This window comes from Hemibagrus wyckioides, linkage group LG18 (genome assembly GCF_019097595.1).
Source record: "Hemibagrus wyckioides isolate EC202008001 linkage group LG18, SWU_Hwy_1.0, whole genome shotgun sequence".
Lineage (NCBI taxonomy): Eukaryota > Metazoa > Chordata > Actinopteri > Siluriformes > Bagridae > Hemibagrus > Hemibagrus wyckioides.
Genome location: NC_080727.1, coordinates 14,479,874 through 14,501,621, shown reverse-complemented (window position 1 = coordinate 14,501,621; position 21,748 = coordinate 14,479,874). Strand labels below are relative to the sequence as shown.

The following is a 21,748-nucleotide window of genomic DNA, read 5'->3' as shown; positions in this document are numbered from 1 at the left end:
GTGTGTGAATATGTGAGTGAGTATCTGTGTGTGTGTGTGTGTGTGAATATGTGAGTGAGTATCTGTGTGTGTGTGTGTGTGTGTGTGTGAATATGTGAGTGAGTATCTGTGTGTGTGAGTGTGTGTATATGTGAATATGTGAGTGAGTATCTGTGTGTGTGAGTGTGTGTATATGTGAATATGTGAGTGAGTATCTGTGTGTGTGTGTGTGTGTGTGTGTGAATATGTGAGTGAGTATCTGTGTGTGTGTGTGTGTGTGAATATGTGAGTGAGTATCTGTGTGTGTGTGTGTATGTGTGTGTGTGTGTGTGAATATGTGAGTGAGTATCTGTGTGTGTGTGTGTGTGTGAATATGTGAGTGAGTATCTGTGTGTGTGTGTGTGTGTGTGTGTGTGAATATGTGAGTGAGTATCTGTGTGTGTGTGTGTGTGTGTGAATATGTGAGTGAGTATCTGTGTGTGTGTGTGTATGTGAATATGTGAGTGTGTATCTGTGTGTGTGTGTGTGTGAATATGTGAGTGAGTATCTGTGTGTGTGTGTGTGTGTGTGTGAATATGTGAGTGAGTATCTGTGTGTGTGTGTGTGTGTGTGAATATGTGAGTGAGTATCTGTGTGTGTGAGTGTGTGTGTATGTGAATATGTGAGTGAGTATCTGTGTGTGTGTGTGTGTGTGTATGTGAATATGTGAGTGAGTATCTGTGTGTGTGTGTGTGTGTGAATATGTGAGTGAGTATCTGTGTGTGTGTGTGTGTATGTGTGAATATGTGAGTGAGTATCTGTGTGTGTGAGTGTGTGTGTATGTGAATATGTGAGTGAGTATCTGTGTGTGTGAGTGTGTGTGTGTGAATATGTGAGTGAGTATCTGTGTGTGTGTGTGTATGTGTGTGTGTGTGTGTGTGTGTGTGTGTGTGTGAATATGTGAGTGAGTATCTGTGTGTGTGTGTGTGTGTATGTGTGTGTGTGTGTGTGTGTGTGTGTGTGAATATGTGAGTGAGTATCTGTGTGTGTGAGTGTGTGTGTATGTGAATATGTGAGTGAGTATCTGTGTGTGTGTGTGTGAGTGTGTGTGTGAATATGTGATTGAGTATCTGTGTGTGTGTGTGTGTGTGTGTGAATATGTGAGTGAGTATCTGTGTGTGTGTGAGTGTGTGTGTGAATATGTGAGTGAGTATCTGTGTGTGAGTGTGTGTATATGTGAATATGTGAGTGAGTATCTGTGTGTGTGTGTGTGTGTATGTGAATATGTGAGTGAGTATCTGTGTGTGTGTGTGTGTGTGTGTGTGTGTGTATGTGAATATGTGAGTGAGTATCTGTGTGTGTGTGTGTGTGTGTGTATGTGAATATGTGAGTGAGTATCTGTGTGTGTGTGTATGTGAATATGTGTGTGTGTGTGTGTGTGTGTGTGTGTATGTGAATATGTGAGTGAGTATCTGTGTGTGTGTGTGTGTGTGTGTGAGTGAGTATCTGTGTGTGTGTGTGTGTGTGTGTGTGTATGTGAATATGTGAGTGAGTATCTGTGTGTGTGTGTGTGTGTGTATGTGAATATGTGAGTGAGTATCTGTGTGTGTGTGTGTGTGTGTGTGTGTATGTGAATATGTGAGTGAGTATCTGTGTGTGTGTGTGTATGTGAATATGTGAGTGAGTATCTGTGTGTGTGTGTGTATGTGAATATGTGAGTGAGTATCTGTGTGTGTGTGTGTGTATGTGTGTGTGTGTGTGTGTGTGTGTGTGTGAATATGTGAGTGAGTATCTGTGTGTGTGAGTGTGTGTGTATGTGAATATGTGAGTGAGTATCTGTGTGTGTGTGTGTGTGTGTGTGTGTGAATATGTGAGTGAGTATCTGTGTGTGTGTGTGTATGTGTGTGTGTGTGTGTATGTGAATATGTGAGTGAGTATCTGTGTGTGTGTGTGTGTATGTGAATATGTGAGTGAGTATCTGTGTGTGTGTGTGTGTATGTGAATATGTGAGTGAGTATCTGTGTGTGTGTGTGTGTGTGTGTGTGTGTATGTGAATATGTGAGTGAGTATCTGTGTGTGTGTGTGTATGTGAATATGTGAGTGAGTATCTGTGTGTGTGTGTGTGTGTGTGTGTGTGTGTATGTGAATATGTGAGTGAGTATCTGTGTGTGTGTGTGTGTGTATGTGAATATGTGAGTGAGTATCTGTGTGTGTGTGTGTGTGTGAATATGTGAGTGAGTATCTGTGTGTGTGTGTGTGTGTATGTGAATATGTGAGTGAGTATCTGTGTGTGTGTGTGTGTATGTGAATATGTGAGTGAGTATCTGTGTGTGTGTGTGTGTGTGAATATGTGAGTGAGTATCTGTGTGTGTGTGTGTGTGTATGTGAATATGTGAGTGAGTATCTGTGTGTGTGTGTGTGTATGTGAATATGTGAGTGAGTATCTGTGTGTGTGTGTGTGTGTGTGTTTGTTGGTGAAGTGTCTCTTTTCACTATAGTAGGAAGAACAATTAGATCAGTTTGATCTTTTTTTGTTACTTCTCTCTTTTTGTTTTTTAGGTTTTTTTTATAAAGGTCAGACCTAATGCTGTGCAGAGACTTTGTAATAGACCTTTCCTTTAATAATCACCACTGGCCGGTTGTTTTTTTGTTTTTGTTTTTTTAATGTTTGATGAATATCATGATGCAGTCATGTTTTTACACCATTTATTCTAATTGACTGTCAGACCTCTTCAGTAGGACGTGTACGTGCAGAGGTGCAACACACAACACGCGCACTCTCGGTGACGTAAAAGGCGCGTGCTTTAAAGATGGCGGCGTCTGTGGATGTCGGAAGTAACACTAGTGTTTTTATTAGCACTCAAGTAAAGTCTAAACTTTAGGGGGGGGGAAACTGTTTCGAGTCGCTAGGACTGATCACGTCGATAAATCACACCAGGACCTTTAAAGGAAAATGGCATAAAAAAAAGAAAGAAGAAGAAGCGGGTTTAAGAAGTGGGACATGGTTTGCTAGCTGGCTAGCAGCGTCTAACCACGCCCACTACTGAAACGTTAGGCTGTTTTGCATGCTGTTTTAACTAGGTTTAGTTTCAGTAGCTTGTGGTCTTGGATGTCGCTTAGTCTCTGGCGCTAGCAGGGTTAACAGTTAGTTAATCGAACTTTTCGTTATGATAACTAGCTGTTTAGTTGTAGCGTAGCTGGCAGGTGCGTGTGTGACCTTTGCTGTCGTTATTACTTCCGAGCGAACTCTTCAACTTCTCTGGCACCGAGAGTGATTATCGATATTGCGCTTTATTTGGAATCGAGGGTCACTTTTATACACACATTATTATTATTATTTAAAGTCAACTTTGATATCCTGGTTCTGGTAATGGTTCTGGGTGAACTTTTAAGCTAGCTAGTTGGCAAGCTAGTAAACTAGCTGGACTGACAGGTGGGCAGCTGTCTTCTTTTAATAGCCACTAGACCTGGCATTAAGTTTAAGCTCATATTATACACCTGTCAGGGCGGCTGTGGGTGGAAACTAATAACATATTTAGTAAAGTATTTTCATAGCAGAAAGTGAATCTATCTAATATTGCATTGGATAAGTCATATTCTACTATTCAGTTGAACTTTTCTAGTTAAGGATAGTTTTGCGTTATTCCACTACTTTCGGCATTATTCTTGTCCATCAGCATCTGGATAACAAAAAGCTTTAAGCATCGAATGACCAAACACATTTGAGGCCACTGACATTATATTGTTTTTATTTTTCTGGACAGCTTTCTCAGGTTCCTTTGGACACACCGACTACTACTTAGCTAGGTGGGCAGCTGTACTTTGTCCATATACCTGCCATTAATCTAGTTTATGATTGATATATATATATATATATAATGTGTCAGGGTGGTAGGAAGAAAAGACAATAAAATAATATCTTGTGTACAGAAATTAGATCTTTCCATTGCTGCCATTTATGGTTCTATGATCAGAAAACTACAAACGAAGTTAATGCATTGTTCAACCCGTCAGCTTTGGATATGTGAAATCTTCCAGTAGATTTTTACTCCCTGACCGGTTAATTCACTGGCGCAATTTTCCACCCAGAAAGTTTTTGTTTACTAGGGTCTCTTTGCACCCACAGTCTATTCGGGGCCACTACGATCCTCCCCATCTTTCTTCTGTTTACGGCCCCTTTGGACCGAACCACTAGAGTTGCAAACTTTTGTCACTTAGAATGACACTCCGTGCTTTAAGGACATTTCTCGGCTGTCGAAATCGTGTCGTGGCAATCATCAGTGGGAGCGGACGCCCATATCTCCATCAGACCGGTGTGTGTCAAGGTGCTTCACAGGCTGACAGTGGTTTCAAACCTTCAAAAGTTGCAGTGGTGACTAAAACCACACGGTATGAATTTGAGCAGCAGAGGTATCTCTGCGCTGGACTGTCAGAAGAGGATCTCAAACAGCTGGTAAGTTATCTGTGTATTATTATCTCATGAATAATTTGGGCAAAAATTGTCTGGATTATTAATAACTCTGAAAAACGGGTACTAAGCTATACCTCATCAGTATCTGATCTTGCAATTATTTATTTATTTGTTTTTGTTTGTTTGTTTATTTATTGCAGAAGTTCAACCAGCTCTAGAATTTTAAAATATGATTGCATTTTAAAACAACAAAACTAAGATTCACTTACAGTTCTCTAACTATAAATGGAATTGATTAGGCTTGTATTTGTTTTGTTAGCTATCCAGAAACTTGATCAATGTGTGACATTCACTGTGTGAGGACTAGCCGAGACAGTCTAACTTATTTTGCCCCCCCCAGAGTGTGTTTATTAAGCTGGTTCCTTGCACTACACAAGTAAATGGGGGACAAAATGGCTGTTTTCCCAGAATGCATGACCGCTAACGTTTTTTCCCCCACACATTAAGTGTTGGTGAACCAAACAATGTCTTCTCAAAAAGTGTGATGATTAAGTTTCCACACTCGTCCGTTCTTGTTAGCATCAGTAGCCTCATATCTCCAGTCCTGTCTTGGCTGATCAGTTACATTTGGGGGAAGATTAGTTTTTTGCATGTTCATTTTAAGGTTAAAATCAGCCTGAAGAAAAACATTAAAAAGCTAATTCCATGCCTTTGCACACCTTAAAAAAACATTAATCCACTTGCACTCTCAGTATTTGCTGGGTTCAGGATTTTTGCTTGTACTTTATTTAAATGTTGTTTCCTGGAACACCAGCTTGCCTTGAAGGGATCCAGTTACAGCGGACTTCTGGAACGGCACAACATACACACACACAATGTTGGACACATCGTGGACAATCTGCAGTAAGTGATGGATATTATGGTATATAAAGGGAGAATACGTTAATGATGATTATTTATTATTGTCGGAATGAACAGAATTGTTTCACTTTGCCTGTTCATAAATATCTTTAGAAAACAGGGCATGGAGGTCTGTGTGGTTAAAAGAGGAGAGTACGATGAAGACACAGTCAGATGGGCAGATGCTATTGTGTCTGCTGGAGGTAAGGTGCTTGGTGCAGAGGAGCTGAGAGGAAAAAAGTAAATAAATATGCCACTGTGGCACAGAGACACACATCCATGCAGTCATGTTTTTATTTGTATCTCCAGTTTTTTATGTTTTTCTTTTCCACTTTAGGTGATGGCACTATGCTGCTGGTTGCAAGTAAAGTTTTTGATAAGAACAAACCTGTAATAGGAGTCAACACTGATCCAGAACGGTAAAAACATAGGTTTACTCATATTGGGCCTCATTCATCAATCTTTTAGTAAAGCTGTGTGTAAATGATTTAACAGGACAAACAGATGTCATGGTACTGCCGGTATACATTTAGTGACATCCTCAAACCTCCATAAAAAGTAAAGCTTACAGAGAACACAAACAAAACAACAAAATGAAAACTAAATTGTGAAGGAGCACTCCCTAATCCTGGTATGTGTTGAATCTTCCTGTAATGCAGCTCAACCACTGCAGGACAAATCACAGCAGATGCATTTTAACTCCCCCTCCTTTTTATAAAGCGGAATTACTTTGTCCTAGTTATATAACTAGTCTTATTCATATTCATTTTGGGATTGCTTTTTTTGCATGTTAAGATTTAAAGTCGATTAAGCACGGTTCATCCGGCTAAAGGTTTTAGTAGGTTTTATTGTGTGATGTATGTTTTCCTCTTTGTATATAAAGGTCTGAGGGCCATCTGTGCTTGCCTGTGCGCTATACACATGCATTCTCTGAAGCATTACGAAAACTTAGGAAGGGAGACTTCAGGTGGGTCATTATTATTATTCTTATTATTATTATTATTATTATAACTATTTATTTTTTAAATATTTTTTTACTGTTCATTTCCATTCTTACTGCTGAGTAGAAATGTGATTATTGTGTTTTTTATTAAACTTAGTACTTCATTTTGTTCTGTAAACTTAATATATCCATACATGTATACAGATTGATAGTAGATTTTTGACTTTTTAGCCTTGTAGGTCAAAAGATGAGTTAATAATAAAGAAAACAGATATATTAGATAACTTCCATTACATGTAAATTGCCTTCGTCTTCTGCTTCTCATCTGTTATCAAATGCAGTCAGTGAACGGGTATCCCTGTTAACTAAATACACCCAGAAATCACCCAGATCTGATGATCTTGTCTCTCCCAGGTGGCAGTGGCGTCAGCGGATCCGCATGCACTTGGAGGGCACAGGGATCAACCCCACTCCGGTGGATCTGCACGAGCAGCAGTTGAGTTTAGAGCAACACACCAACGCACACCGCATCACCACCAACTCCCAAACCAGTAAGGCCTCCTAATGCAAATTGTTTTCCACTCTGTTTTCCCTTACTTCGCTGCTCAGCACTCTTTATTTTCACTTTCCCCACTGTGTGTTTATTTTGGATATAACAATTAAGAATTATTTATTTAGCCTAAATATAAAATTATTTGCACAATTTTTTCTTTGTTTTGACTTTAATTAAAATATCATTAGAATCATTCTAAACTTAGTAAAAATGTGTGTGTGTGTTTTTTTAAAGAAGTTAACTTCCAGAGCAAAAATTTACAAATAGTTTACTCAAGTCATCCAAGATGTTCATGTCTTTCTTCAGTCGTAAAGAAATTGTGTTTCGAGGAAAACATTTCAGGATTTTTCTCCATATAGCGGGCTTCAATGGTGCCCCGAGTTTGAGCTTCCAAAATGCAGCTTCAGAGAGCTCTAAATGATCCCAGCCCAGGAAGAAGGCCCTTAACTAGCGAAACGTGATGAAAAATAAATTGTATACTTTTTAACCACAAAAGCTTGTCTAGCATTAGCTCTGGCATGCGCGTCCACGGACACTGTGTTCTATGTAATCACGTCGAAAGGTCACGTGTCAACTTCTCCTTTAAGACTAACCAGAATGCTTAAATTTTGTCTCTGCAGTGGTTTGGCCATAATGTTTTTGGGATGTCCAACCGTAAAGCTCCACTTCAGGCAATATGCTATTTAATGTAGAGACATTGTATAGACTTTGGTTGACTAAGAGAACAAGATATTTGGAACAGAATGTCTTAAAATTTCTTTACTACAGTGTGTTTTGAACAGCTTGACTGTTTCTGGATCTAGCACAGTTTAATCAGAAACAATCATTAATTTAATTATGTTTGCAGTTTTTGTGTACGGTTTTTGTCAGTCTGTCCAAACCTTTTGTGAAAGCCAGCAGTTTACCCTCCATGCCTGTGGACAAGGTCAATTTTCAATGAATTCACAGACAAAAGATCAACAATAACATGAATTTTAATATGCTGAGAGCTGTTTTTGTTTTGCTTCCAGGAAGAACACATGACACCTACACATCGCCATATCTTCTTCCCGTCCGAGGACTCAATGAAATCTTCATCGGAGAGTCTCTCTCCTCCAGGTAACTGAACTGACCGTACCCTGGCACTTTAAAGGAAAACTCCACCCTGAAACACATTAAGTATGTTTATATTTAATTGTGGCTTGTGCAGGCCATGCAAGTATCAGTTTTTTTTGCAAATTGTACCCATATGATCTACGCAAGATGTACCCATATGGTCTATGCACAGAAGTAGGCTATTGTCATATAATAATGCAAGGGTTAAATCCCAATGCATCACTATGGGTAATTATTCAAAATACATTGTGGACAAAATGCATCTAAATATGACTCTTGGATGCCACTGAAGGTCACATATTGTATGTAAAGATGTCTCATCATGTGTCTTATTAATAAATCATTCAGGGTGGATTTCATCCTTTAATGCTTTTGCTTTTTTCCTTGGCCTTTAAGCATGTTGTCTCATCAACCCAAATCATCTTCCAACTCACTGCATCCGTCCTCGCCCATTTCCCCTTATTTGTGGATCTCTATCTGCCACAGGGGGAAGTATAAATCCTTCAAACCCCATCTTACCCTCTCGCTCCATAGGGCTTCCTACTATGAGATCTCGATCGATGATGGACCATGGGAGAAGCAGAAGAGCTCAGGACTTAGCGTTTGCACTGGAACTGGATCCAAAGCTTGGTATATGAGATCGTCTTCTTTCCGATTTTAATTACTAGTGTTAAATATCCTGGTGACTCATTTCAGTTTTATGTGCAGGTCTTATAATATTAATAAACTTGTGGAACAGACTGTGGAGGACGTCCTTCGAATAGGTAAGGTCAGAATAAAACATTTACGAACACTGGTTTGTTAGTTTATCCAGCTGGTATTGTGAGAGCTTGACTGTTTCTTCATATTCTGGTGTTCAGTTGGTTTAAGTAAGTGTGTCCTGAGGCAGAGAAGAATATTTTCTTCCACTTTACCAAATGCAGTCTGTTAGATCAAAATATGTTTGGTGCTTTAGATTTGCAATGAAGCTACAAAGCTAATGTGGCTAACAAGTAATAGACATTCAAAAGATAAATTACCTTTAAACAGCATTATTAGTTATTAGCTACATTAACCTTGCTGCTCAATTTTACATTTTTTTTGTTTGACAACCTACTTTATCACAGTGGGGTGGCATATATTTTTGTTTGTGCTTATATAAAGAAAGTTGCTCACGTAACCAACAAACAACATTCTTGCCATTTCTAGCTAGTATTAGTTAACTAACTGGCCTAGCAAGAGGTCTAAATTAGGTTTAATAATAGCAGTAATACAGTTGAACCAAAAAATCCTGACTAGATTTAGAGGCAGAAAATTAAGAAAACAGGAACTGCTTGTGTGACTTGACTGTATTTAGCCAAAGTGGGATGTTGCATCATGTACCAGTGAAATGCCCGCAATATAGACAAGCTGTTACCTTTAGTTACATTGTTAAATAACTGTTTTTTTGATTCAGCTCCCCTTTCAGTAAGATTAGATGTAAAACATTTTCTTCCTGCTGAAAAAAGAAGGCAAGTGAATATTTTTCTGCACCGTGTCCAATAGTTTCTAACCAGCTGGACAGCTAAATTATGGTGAAATGCATGCCAAAGTCTGTTATCTGTGTAAGTTGGAAAACAACCAGGCTTTGAGAAATCTGAACAGAAAGATACTGTGTGAAACATTTAGCTATGTCGCTATGTGTCAAATAAAGTCAAATATGTTTCTTAGGCAAAGGAAAAACTGGTATTGATATTCCACTAAACCAGGAAGTCATCAGAAGTGGTGAGTGCGGCTTAACTTCTTATAAGAAAATGGGTTTTTTTTTTTTTCATGGACATAACTCAGCAGTCACATAATTGTCATGTTTTGGGATGTGTTTAGTGACTGATGCCTACAATGAGGCTCTCATATTCAGTCCTGAGGAGAACCGAATTTTCTTTAGCGTTCGAGAGCCCATCGTCAACAGAGTGTTTTCCAACAGCCGCCAAAGAGGATTTGCAAGCAAGTGAGTATTGGGTTCTGTACGGTTCTGTATGCCTTTGGGGACGGGGCTTATGATCGTAGGTTTGCTTTCATAGTAGGCATGTGAGATGTGTAAAGTGTCATCGTCCTATTGTGTCTCCTAATTATTGCTGACTGGTCTGAACAATTTGTTTTGTTCATTAAGGTGCTCTAGGCTAGGTAAAGAATAATATAATAATACACAACATACAACCCAAAGTTGATAATTTCCTGTACTAGCACTACAGTTTGCTAACATCAACACTTGTTCATTATTTTTATCTGTTCATGTTTAATGATCCGCAAAACGTTTATTCCTCTTACATTAACCTTATAGCAGCTATAAACAGTCGTTCCCTCACTAGCCACTCTGTTCTCTCTTCTGTAGTTAATAAGATCTTGTCAGTAAACGTACTGAAATTTGCTGGAGACAACTTTTGTAAATGTTATCTAAACATCTTTTCACACAAAGCTTCCCAATATATATAATAACAAATTTTAACTGTTTCTGTGCAGTGCTTATTATACTGCTATAGAAGTCATAACATCAGTGTGACTCTTTTATATACCCCTCCCCAATTAAAAAAAATGATATTATGATTTGATAAATGTGTAAAAAAATAAAAAAAAAGGTTACTCTCTGTTAACTTTGCTTCTTTAAGGGTGTGCGTCCGCTCAAGGTGCTGGGACGCCTGCATGGTGGTGGACGGAGGAACATCCTTCGAGTTCAACGATGGTGCTATTGCCACTATCAGCTTGCACGAGGAGGACCTGCTGAAAACTGTTCTACTTGATGACTGAACTCATGAATGTAGTTTAATACTGAAGCGTCATAAACCATGTCTGGACTGGAAGACGATCATTGACGTAAGGTCAAAAACGGGTTACTGTCTTTCAACCTGAAGGCTCATCAGTTGTTACAAACTTGTAATTTTATGGTTTTACAGGAAGGGTAAAATCTTTTTTGTGGTGTTGCTATGAAATCCCAGCAGACTGACCAAGATGGAAATTGGATCGTCTATGGCATTTTCGCCCAAACAGAATGCCATGCATTTTGTTGGCATTGTTCTAACTAATAAGAAAGACGTAGATGCATTTAGATCAATTTTGTTTGCACTTTTGGCTCCCACCCATGCAAATGTGAATACAATCAGGGGACATGCAGCTTTGAACACAAAGGGGCGAGTGATTATGGTGAAAATTTTTCAGTTAAATGATTTTCATGGTATATCTTCCAAACATTTAAAGCCATCAGAACAGTATAATATAATAAATCAGTTTTGTTCCATAGTAATAGGGCTTAATGACAAAATAATCAAGCCCTTTTACATCTACCTACAGTATTCAAAGACTTTCCTAAAACAGAAGCCAATTAAAACAAAGTGACAGTGATAAGCAGTTACTAAATATGAATAAATGAATGCAGTAAACGTGCACACGTGAGCACTCCAGAAGGCCTGATACACTCCTGTGTTAATGAGCTTGGCCTTTTTCTGTTCTGCAGGCTTATCTCTGATCATGTTGGTGAGTATAAAAAACAATGTCCAAAAAGTTTGTGATTTGTCAGATCCCAGTCTTGATACACAACTCTAGTTTGTTTTTGTTTTTTTTAAGTGGTCAGTGTTACTGAAGTACTGATATGTGATATCATGGAATAACTGACTTCACTGCGGATGTACCATCATATCACCGCCCCTAGTATTCAAGCATGCATATCACGTTAATGTCTCATAGCAGTAAATGTAGGTGACTGGATTTGTGTTTGGATTTTGACATTTTTCCACTCATCAAAGGGAACTCATTCAAAATGGGTGAAGTTATTCAGTAGAACTGATAAAGCCCTTCAGGTGAGTAACCCAAATTCATCTGCAATTGCCTGGATGTACTGCAATAAGACATTCCACATTGAATTGTCCATTTACAACACTTAGTGGCCATGTAGTATTATTCGAGACAGGAAGCCCATGTTATTGGCAGATCTCAGAGCATTACTTTTTATTGCTCCACTACAATGTGCCATAATGTTTTGTATAGAGAAAAGACAAGAGTGGAATGTCTATAGTGCTGAATTCTTTATTAAAAAAAAAAAAACTTTGTTTCATGTTCTAATTTCAGATGTTGTGTAGACCAAATACCAAAGCATTGACCGTTTCCCTTTTATTATATTTACCCAGGTTTATTTTCCAAAGTAGTTACATCCTGGTACGACTCTCCTACCAATATATACATATACACGTTCTATCAGCTGCCTGGGGCATGATTCGTATTCAAACTGACAGTTTCTTGACCACAGGGTAAAACTTGACAGTATAAGAATTTCATGGACTCAGCACCGTTCCTCATATTTCCCATAGAAAAGAGAAGAAAATTGAGCAAAAATATTTATTTAAAATCAGTGAATATCCGAACAAATAAGTAAATATCCATAAAAATACATTGTCAAGTTCTCAATACAGAATTGTTTCAAGTTTCCACATTTTCATAATCGGTCGAAAAAAAAAGGCCAACCGATTTCAAGACTTCAGGTATTTTGGTCACAAAAACATTATAAAAAAAAAAAAAAAAAGTGATATACAAAACGCTAGAATTATTTAGAAGTTATTAACAATGAAATGTCAGACAAAATGAGTAAACAAATGTATTGCAACTGGTTTCCAAAAAAAAAAAAAAAAAGGAACTTTGGGGGAGGAATTGTACCTGATCAATAGTACTTACACATGTTCTCTCTTTGTTGTTACTTGGTTTGCAAAAATAATTTTTAGGCTATGGAGCAGTGTTTCAGATTAGCCATATCGAGACATGAGCTGAGGATGAGAGATCAGAATTGTGATTGTCAGAAACAGACAATTAGCCAAGAACAGGTAACTTTCTTTTTAAATCCAGTTGCTTTAACATGTGAACTGAACACTTGTTCTTCCAGCAGACTTATTTTAATGCTGTAAGGTTTTATATGCATAAAACAAACTGTGTGCAGGGTACAAACCAATGAAGCATGTAACAGGGATGCACCGATGCTCCAGAATATCAGTACTGAAACACTGGATGCATTTTCCAATCTAATTCACAGACATCTTGACACATTTCTCTTTACTCTTCTTAATCAAATAACCTGGTTATAATCAGAATGGATATCTTCTCAGTAATGAATAATACTCAGGAAGTGTGTTACATTTACCATCCTGGTGTTTATTTTCTAGTAACAGCAGACAGTGTTTTATTCCTCTTATCTCTCAGCAATTTTTAAGATAAAGCTAGTTTTGTGGACAAAAGTTAAGCATTTGTTCCCTCACCAGCTCTCCTAACTGGTCTTGTTACCAGTAAACTGGATACCCAGGACTTCTTTTTTTGCATTCCTCATACGTCATATTTTGCATCTCTACCTCTGTTTTAAGGAGTCTCCACTCATCACCCATCAGAAAACTTCATGTTTTTAAATTCTTTTATGTGGCATTTCAAATGCCCTAGCTCTGCTGTCATAAAAAAATTAAAAATTCCAACGGCACTGTGGTATAAACATTATTAGCTGAAAGAAGATATTTTTTTAAGACAGAAATGTTCCAAGTTTAGTTGTACGCCATCTCAGGCTCCTGAGCATCACCTCAATCTTCTGCCAGAGGGGCACAAACTTTAGATCATTGTGCAACTCAGAAGCCCATCAGTAGCATTAAGTCTGGGTCAGTGTTTACAATTCTGGATTTCTGTATTGTATAGGTGCATCCGTATAATTCACTCACTTATTAAAATGAGAATCTGGAACAAAAAAAAAAAAAAAAAAAGGTAACATGATAAAATCACATCTAGTTTAAAACGACTGAACTTTCAAAACAAACCATTATCATAACACGTTAAAGCACGGGAAGTTATTCACAGTTCGGTTTGTGCTTTGAAAAGGTCTAAAATTGTAGGATTTTTTTTTTTCTTAAAACACTTGAAATGGAATTAAAAACCAACAGTGGAGGTCCTTTACCCTTCTGAAGCTGCAGTCATCATTAGTGGTAACAAAAAGCATGTGAAATAAATTCACATTCTTTGCTCACAGAACCGAGTTGTAAACCATTCGAAAGTGCAAAAGTGGTCACCTACAGTCCGTACACAATCATTATGTATGTCGATATCAAGATTCCGCTCCTTAAAAAGAGGCGTGATTTATACAACATGCTAGTCGATATCACCGTGACAACACTGACTTCACAAGGTTACCTCATTATCTCTTAAACCTATTCAGACTAAAAAAGTCACCTCTTGTTTTGCTCCTAAGTCAAATCGTGCTGGAGCGCCGGTTAGGGTTTATACACCAGTCGACAGTGCATTCCCCACAGTGTGCGGTCTTTCCGTGTGGCTGCGGTAGGACGAGCCACGCCCGAGAACGGCTGGGTGTTGATCTGTATCTGTGGCAACCCTTTACTCAGGATGGGCAGTGAGCTGTCCTGTATAAGACCGAACACCTCCAAGGTCTGCAGAGTCGCAAACTTCTCAAACTCTCTACAAACAATAAAACAGAGAAAGCCATTTAACAGTGATGTAATTTAAAAAAAAACTGACCGGTGTTAAAAAATAAAATTACAACCACTTATTAGCTAAATAATATTTCACCCTTTGTTAACGTTCACCCAAAATGAATCGAATTAAAAGGTCAGAAAAATCAGCTGGACGAAGCTAAACCATCCTCTTCATTTTTTGATTGATTTTTTTAATGCCATGTTAGCTTTAATGGGTATATTATGGCAAAAGTTTGAATGTAGTTAAAACATAGGGTGAAATTCAATAGATAGGGCTATATTGATATGTAAGATGGCAAGAATAGTTTATATAAGTCTTTTGAGGTTTATGCTTGCTAAGAAGTTCAGAGTCTTGTACGGTGGAGCTGTCGAAGATATTTTCTAAAGTGTCTTCTGAATAAGATTTCTGCCTCATCCCCTTCAGTAAACAAAGGAGTTTAAAATGCTCTGCAAGGCAAGAGATAAGAAAAGCTTGCACAGCTAGATAAACTCCAAACCTGTCTTTCCTGATCTGTACACGTATGCTAATGCTTTGTCGTTGGAGAAACATGCCACGCCAACATTTTTGACTCCAGTGACCGTTTTATATCCCTATGAAGAACTGCTTTTTTTTTTTTGTAGTCTACATCGTGTTAAGCTAATATAATATTATCTGGCAAGAATTAGCGCACCTTATGATCAGTCACGGAAATTAATTCACTTTTACCAAGTGTGTACGGTGTATTCAGTGTGCTCATGTTATTAAACGCACTAACTTGCTGGTGTAGCTAGGACTAGTATAGAATAATATAGAATAAGCAAATGACTAAAAATTAAAATCATTAAAAGAAACTATAGCGGAGTTGAAATTAGCTGTAAAAATGAACACAGTTTACATTATCTAAATGATAAGAATCTTACGCTATACGCTACATCTGACCATCACTTGTCAGTGCTGTTATTATAACTTCCACTCTTCTGCTTTCCTCTATACCAGTGATGTCCAATCTTATCCGCAAAGGGCCGGTGTGGGTGCAGGTTTTCATTCCAGCTGAGCAGAAGCCACACCTGAGTCCACTGAATGCCAAGATCAGTTGATTAGCCAGTTGGAATCAGGTGTAGCTTCTGCTTGGTTGGAATGAAAGCCTGCACCCACACCGGCCCTTTCTGGATAGGATTGGACACCCCTGCTCTAGATTTTAGAGGGATCTCAGGGATTTGCCAATTCAGTCACAAGATCTTCTGATGATCTGGGGTGCACACATCTTTCCAGTTCATCTCAAAACGTGTTCTGTGGGGTTGAGGTCAATGCTCTGTGCAGGACATAAAAGATCTTCCAGAATAACCTTGGGAAAAAATGTCTTCATGCAGCTCCTCTTTGTGCACAGGGGTATTGTCCTGCTTGAACATCACTAAGGCCCTTTGTTCCACTGAAAGGAAATTGTAATGCTGCAGCATACAAAGACATCCTACATAACAGTGTGACTCCAACTTCGGGGAAGAACCATATATGGTTTTGATGGTCAGGTGTTTACAAAGTTTTGGCCATATAGTGCATCTATCTACTACAAAAACTATCCAGCACCAAGACAAACCCATTTTTGTGGCTGATTGACTACAGCTGAAAACTAAACTCATTTTAATAAAACAACCCCACTTTATGTGTGTGTGTGTGTGTGTGTAGGTACGTCTTACACGAGGGCGGCTGGGTGAATCTGGTAGCAGCGACTCAGCGCTAAGTGTCTCAGTGAGGGGAGCTGCTGCAGGAAGGGGAAACTGTCTGTGGTCACGAGAACGCTGTCGCTGTGAGAAAAGCATTTCAAATGAATACATATCTTTGTAAAGAATGCTTACACTGCACTGTACACCAATTAACCTCAAGTTGTAGCACAGTGGTTAAAGAGTTCAGAAGTTTAAATCCCAGGATACACCAAGCTGCCACTGCTGGGTCCTAAAAAGTTGTATAAATGAGATAAATGTGGATAAGAGCGCCTGCCATGAATGTAAATGCCTCTTACCTTAAATCCAAATGTGTGAGATTCGGACATCTTTCCACCAGCACCTTCACATCTAAACGACAGAGGAAAAGAAGTGGACGTTATACCAAGGATAAAGTTAAATCATCTCTTTTACAGTAGCTGCTACTACTGCATTTACTGAAGGGCTAGAGATGATACACTACACGAAATCACTGAGATTTTACTTACTGTCCATGGTAAAGTTTTGCCTGTAGCCGCTGATGTTGAGCTGAGCGATGGTGGTGGGGACGTTGTTAACGACAGCCTCAACATGATCACTGCTAAAGTCACACCACGACACGTTCAGCTCCTCAAGCCTGGAACATACAGAACAGATGGGTAAAGAAACAGACAGGAACAACATGTACAGTCATGCTCTTCACCCCACCACAATACCTTAGCATATGTCACTAGATGAGATGGCTAATTATTTTATTTTTATCCATTTTTTTGACCAAGCAATTCTGCAAAAGTCCAGTGTGAACACTACTTAATAATCAGCAGCTCCACCATTTATTTTGGCTCACTTTCAAAGTTCAGTACACAGTGAAATTACACACTGTCAGAGGCAAATATGTCTTTCACACCCTGCGTCCATTCTCCTTGAGTGAACTGGCTCTCCCATCTGACATTCATTAATATGTGATGTGTTTAGTGTTCACTGATCCATAATAACTGCCTGGTCTAGGTCATGGTAGTTTAAATGAGACTGCTATTTTGGAAAACAGAACTAATTAACAAATAATGGTTAAAAATAAGACCAAAAAAAAAGCCCGAGACCAAATATGGACCAGCAGTTTTTATCAGAGATTTCGCTGAAACAATTAACACAAGTGTGGCAGCTCACTTGTTACACCCCTTTAACCCCTTATCCACTCGTCTTACTTGGTGCAGGATTGAAGCATCTCGGTCAGAGAGTCAGCAGAGAAACCACTACAGCCGCACAGGTTCAGTCGCACCAGCTCTGCGTTCTCACTCAAAGATCTGCCCAAACACATGAAACACTATGAACTCACGTCATAAGCAAGACTTTAAAAATAAGCATTTGTTCCATCACTTGAGCTCACACACACCGAAGGATGGAGTCAGACAGGACGAGTCCCTCCACACTGAGGTTCTGCAGCCGACTGCAGCGCGACAGGATGTCCTCCAGCACAGGTGTCTGCACGGTGCAGCTGGACAGGTCCAAATGCTGGACACGCAGGAGTCTGCAAGACACTCGGAGTTTAGCGTCATTAAACCACAACTAAACTCTCCAGTGTATATAACGCACACATACGACTCACTGTGTGTTCTTAAAGCAGGGGTCGCCTATGCAGGAATGTGGACAGCGCAGCCTCGACACCCCCGCTGTGAGCACCTGACCCAGCTCGCCATTCAGCTGTGCTTTTCCCACCAGGTCAGCACTGTGCCACAGCGACTCATCAAACCTACACACACAAAAATTAGATCCAGTTGTCACAATCACTAAACAGGACAGATCTAGGGCGTAAACAAAATGTCACAGGCCAATGAGTAGAAGTTATTAATCTATTTTTTTTTTTTTTTTTAAGTGCACCATGTTACAGTTATAATCCAGCCAGAGGTTGGAAATCCAAAAATACAATTAACATTAATTATCTTTTCAGATTAATATATCCTAACACATTATTATGCAATAGGTAGTCTCGATGAAGTGAGGGTGTGCAAATTGTTGCACTCAACTCTACAAATACTCTAGTCTGAGGGCTTCAGAGTTTTAGTCTGCCTTAACAGCAAGGAACAGGGAATCCAAAATGTACAACGAGCAAAGCTTGAAAAGAAAATAGTCGGTATGGAACTTACGCCAGTCGATGCCAGCGCTTGCAGACGTGAGACGTCCTGAGAAGGTCTTGTAACGAGAGACGAGAGAAAATCCCCAACAGCAGTTCGTCTGGGAGGGTGTCCCAACACAGTACACCTGCAGATAAACATCAACATGTCATGTTTTCACTTTGGCTAAACGTTTTCTAAATTGTTGCCCACAATGATATTTATTAACCTGTTAATATAGTGGTGCAGTGGAATTCTAACAGCTCATAGGTATAAAAGGGGAAAAAACCCATCCCAAATATAATGTGTTTCAGGGTGGACTTTTCCTTTAAAACCAGGTGTCAGAAATCTGAAAACTACCACAATGCTGAAATTATAACCTACCTGCCGTGTCTCTGCTCCTCCTGGGGCGTCTGGCGAGGACAAAGACATTTTCTTTGCCCTTGGCACAGGGCCGTGGCTGTTTACGGGGAGGAGACCAGTGCTGGATAAGCTCGTGAGGAGTGTTTTCAGCCTGCAGTCCATCTCCATAAGCACACGGCCTTTTCTTCGCTTTGGACTGAGACATGCACAACAGAGAGCCATCGAGATTCTCATTCAGACACGGCAACTCCTGGAGAGGCCTGAGATATGGGAACAGTCAGCATTATTACATGCAGGTCATTTTCTTACATTTCACAAGATCATAGGAGGCATAGAAACCTCGTATTATACATTTTGTGTCTTAAACCACAAGCAACTCACTATAAAGTGCACTAATTTGGGACTCTAACCATTTTATAATAATCTGTTGTATAAGATCAGGTTAATTTTTTAAATGATTACATCCAAATTAGTGTATCCAAGCTTAGTGGTTAGCACTGTTGCCTCACAGCAAGAAGGTCCTGGGTTCGAATAGGCAGGGGCCTTTCTGTGTGGAGTTTGCATGTTCTCCCAGTGCTTGTGCGGGCTTACTCAGGCTACTCCGGTTTCCTCCCACAGTCCAAAAACATGTACATTAGGTTGATTGGTGACTCTAAAATTGCCCATAGGAGTGAGTGAGAGTGTGTGTGGTTGTCTGTCTATATGTGAGGCCCTGTGATGGACTGGTGACCTGTCCAGGGTGTACCCCTGCCTTTCACCCAAAGTGTGCTGGGATAAACTCCAGCAGATCCCTGTGACCCTAATTAGGAATAAAGCAGGTATAGAAAATGGATGGATAGTGTGTCCAAGGGTTCCTATTTAAATTAAGTTGTCACATACATTACTGCAGAGTAAAATTTCTTTGCATAGCAACCCCTTGGGGGTTGGGGTCAGAGCCCGTGGTCAGGCATGATGCAGTGCTCCTGGAGCAGGGTGGGTTGGAGGCCTTGCTCAAGGGCCTAACAGTGGCATTTCACTAACAGAACACGTTATATTTAAGTTGCCGTTATTGCTAGGTCTTTCTGAGGTTTGGATTAAACCCATTCATTTCAACTGAACCAAGAACTATAAGTTTGATAAATGACAAATTGTGATTTTCAGCACTGCACTAAATCAAATAAAATCATGGACCCCTGAGGATATCTATTCATATTAGGCTCATTAGTTAAACTTGTACGATTCTGAACACTATAAGAGCCATGAATTATTATTATTTTTAATTCCTGAACTTTCCGCCCCTCCATGAGGTATTGTAGATCATATTAAACCCATTCAAGTGTGGAATTAAACAGACTAAAGGCTAATAAGAACTCAATACAAAATCTAGGTTAAAAAAAACAAACAAAAAGCCTCTCATGGACAACTCGAGTGTCCCTGGACCCCTCTCTGAGACCTACTGCTCTGTATTTATTGAATTTACTTCTGGACGTAATATCAAAAAGACCCAACTGTATAAAAACAATGAGCACAAAGCTTTAGAGTTTAAGGAACAGGGAGCCATTACTACAGATACAAACCTGCAAGGGTGCGTTAACCTGGTGTGCGTGCTTACTTACTTATCGAAAAGGATTAAAAGTTCTAAATAAAATTAACACTTTTTAAGCATTAAAATTACATATACTCATTTAGCAAAATACACAAGACTTGCATTTGTTTAAAAGGCATGTGCATGTTGTTAATGTTACACCGCGCGCGTGCAGATGTTCCTGATGCCCGCCATAACTCTCCCTCTCGCGCGCCATATCAACAACACACAAAAAGTTCAAATAAAACCAACTTAAACACACGATCGGCATCACCAGTCGTACAACTATTTATTACACTATTTTACCCCACGTGTGCACTGCTTATTTAACTTATAGGTGATCTTTAGTGGCTGTAACATGGATGTGTAAGAAGGCCAAGGCGCGGGAGAAGCTTGGAGGGAGAAACCTGAGCTGATCTCTAACTACTCATTTAAAATGGAATGCGTCATTATTTCACCTTGTGCATTAAAAGGTATTTTAATTAAGCCTAAATCTTGATGAAATACATAAATCACACAGATACCCGTGATGAAAACTCCCAAACTAACAGCTCCAACTCCAACGCAGAGGGTGCACGAGCCTCACTTTCTGTAACATTTTTTAACCCACAATCACAAAGCCAGTGATTTACCTCTCGGCTGACATCGTGTCCTCTTTTCTGCAGCGTGTTTATTATTGACTTGTTACCGATTTCTCAGATTATGATCTTCTCTACACTTTCTAAACTCTGAGTGAGTGAGAGTGAGTTCGCGCGAGCATTTAAACCTGGAGCCGGACCGCCTGTCTGGGCACAACGCCATTGGCTCAAATCTGGCGCGACGGAAGTGACGCACTCACATTCGGCGGCGGACAAAATAATAATAATATGATGGGTGTGCGTTCTGACACCTAGCCGCGTGGAGGAAACACTGCTGATGTTCAAACAAACAACTGGACATCAGGTCCAACATACAGCTCTAGAGAAAACAATAAGAGACCACTGCCCAATCTCCAGATGTGAACCCTATTGAAAACCTCTGGAATGTCATCAAGAGGAAGATGGGGGGTCACAAACCATCATGCAAATCTGAGCTGTTTGCTTTTTTTGCAAAAAGAGTGGTATAAAGTTCCCCAACAGCAATGTGAAAAACTGGTGGAGAGCATGGAGCCGAAACGCCTGCAAATCAGGGTTATTCCACCAAATACTGATTTCTTAATGATATTTAGCCAAAGCATTAACACAATTTGTTTACAAATTATTTGCATTTTGTTTTATTTGAGTTATTAAAGCTCTGCAAATACTGCATGATCTTGGGTTATTTTGAGGTGTTGTCATTTCCTTTAAATATACACTCTAACAATAGTTATATTTTGAATTTAGGAGAAATATTGTCAGCAGTTCACAAAAAATGAAACAAAACTGTTCATCTCACCAATACATGAACATGTAAGAAAAACAAAAAAACATAAGAAACTGATTATTTTGCAGTGGTCTCTTATTATTTATTTAATTTTTTCCAGAGCTGGTTTCTTAATATGTTAAATCTATGTTTAAATACTTGTTAAAATAAACCTTAGTTTAACTCCTTATATATATATATATATATATATATATATATATATATATATAATCATTATTTGTTATTACTATTCTTGGGTGGGTTTTTTTTAGACATCTTAGTAAATCATAGGCTACATCATAATTTAAATAGTCCCAAGAGATGATATAGAC

At 39.1% G+C, this 21,748-nt stretch overlaps 2 protein-coding genes across 6 annotated transcripts; one reads left to right on the top strand and one right to left on the bottom strand.

Annotated features, from left to right (window-relative positions):
• Positions 1-2,741: 2,741 nt before the first annotated feature.
• On the top strand, positions 2,742-18,849 carry nadk2 (NAD kinase 2, mitochondrial). Of its 4 annotated transcripts, none has more exons than XM_058415733.1 (13): positions 2,743-3,765; positions 4,085-4,411; positions 5,184-5,272; positions 5,384-5,472; positions 5,607-5,688; positions 6,153-6,236; positions 6,627-6,763; positions 7,776-7,863; positions 8,347-8,490; positions 8,569-8,624; positions 9,550-9,603; positions 9,703-9,826; positions 10,485-12,293. In XM_058415733.1, exons 2-13 carry the CDS (start codon positions 4,178-4,180, stop codon positions 10,621-10,623), a joined length of 1,320 nt encoding a protein of 439 aa, XP_058271716.1. In that variant the 5' UTR covers positions 2,743-3,765; positions 4,085-4,177; the 3' UTR covers positions 10,624-12,293. The 4 variants fall into 4 exon arrangements, 2 of the variants coding, with proteins under 2 accessions (XP_058271716.1, XP_058271717.1); XR_009207245.1 differs by adding an exon at positions 15,985-18,849 and having other exon boundaries at positions 2,744-4,411; positions 10,485-12,683; XM_058415734.1 differs by having other exon boundaries at positions 2,745-4,411; positions 8,395-8,490.
• Positions 12,677-21,431, bottom strand: skp2 (S-phase kinase-associated protein 2, E3 ubiquitin protein ligase). 2 transcript variants are annotated; one of them, XM_058415736.1, is made up of 11 exons: positions 20,669-21,431; positions 18,494-18,732; positions 18,143-18,257; positions 17,605-17,748; positions 17,392-17,526; positions 17,204-17,302; positions 16,508-16,635; positions 16,319-16,370; positions 15,996-16,103; positions 14,062-14,304; positions 12,677-13,572 (listed from the first exon to the last, which is right to left on the bottom strand). In XM_058415736.1, the coding sequence occupies exons 1-10, from the start codon at positions 20,680-20,682 to the stop codon at positions 14,103-14,105; spliced, it is 1,236 nt and encodes a 411-aa protein (XP_058271719.1). In that variant the 5' UTR covers positions 20,683-21,431; the 3' UTR covers positions 12,677-13,572; positions 14,062-14,102. The 2 variants fall into 2 exon arrangements, with proteins under 2 accessions (XP_058271719.1, XP_058271718.1); XM_058415735.1 differs by having other exon boundaries at positions 12,677-14,304; positions 20,669-21,429.
• Between the last annotated feature and the right edge of the window lie 317 nt (positions 21,432-21,748).

What these genes read in the sequence shown, in the direction of transcription:
- nadk2 (XM_058415733.1), top strand. Translation starts at nt 4,178, where the DNA reads ATGACACTCCGTGCTTTAAGGACATTTCTCGGCTGTCGAAATCGTGTC. An exon ending in AAGAGGATCTCAAACAGCTG is followed by an intron (nt 4,412 to 5,183) that starts GTAAGTTATCTG and finishes CTGGAACACCAG; the next exon opens with CTTGCCTTGAAGGGATCCAG. An exon ending in CACCACCAACTCCCAAACCA is followed by an intron (nt 6,764 to 7,775) that starts GTAAGGCCTCCT and finishes TTTTGCTTCCAG; the next exon opens with GAAGAACACATGACACCTAC.
- skp2 (XM_058415736.1), bottom strand. An exon ending in GAGGAGCAGAGACACGGCAG is followed by an intron (nt 18,258 to 18,493) that starts GTAGGTTATAAT and finishes GTTTATCTGCAG; the next exon opens with GTGTACTGTGTTGGGACACC. An exon ending in CCCTGCTTTAAGAACACACA is followed by an intron (nt 17,527 to 17,604) that starts GTGAGTCGTATG and finishes AGTGTCTTGCAG; the next exon opens with ACTCCTGCGTGTCCAGCATT.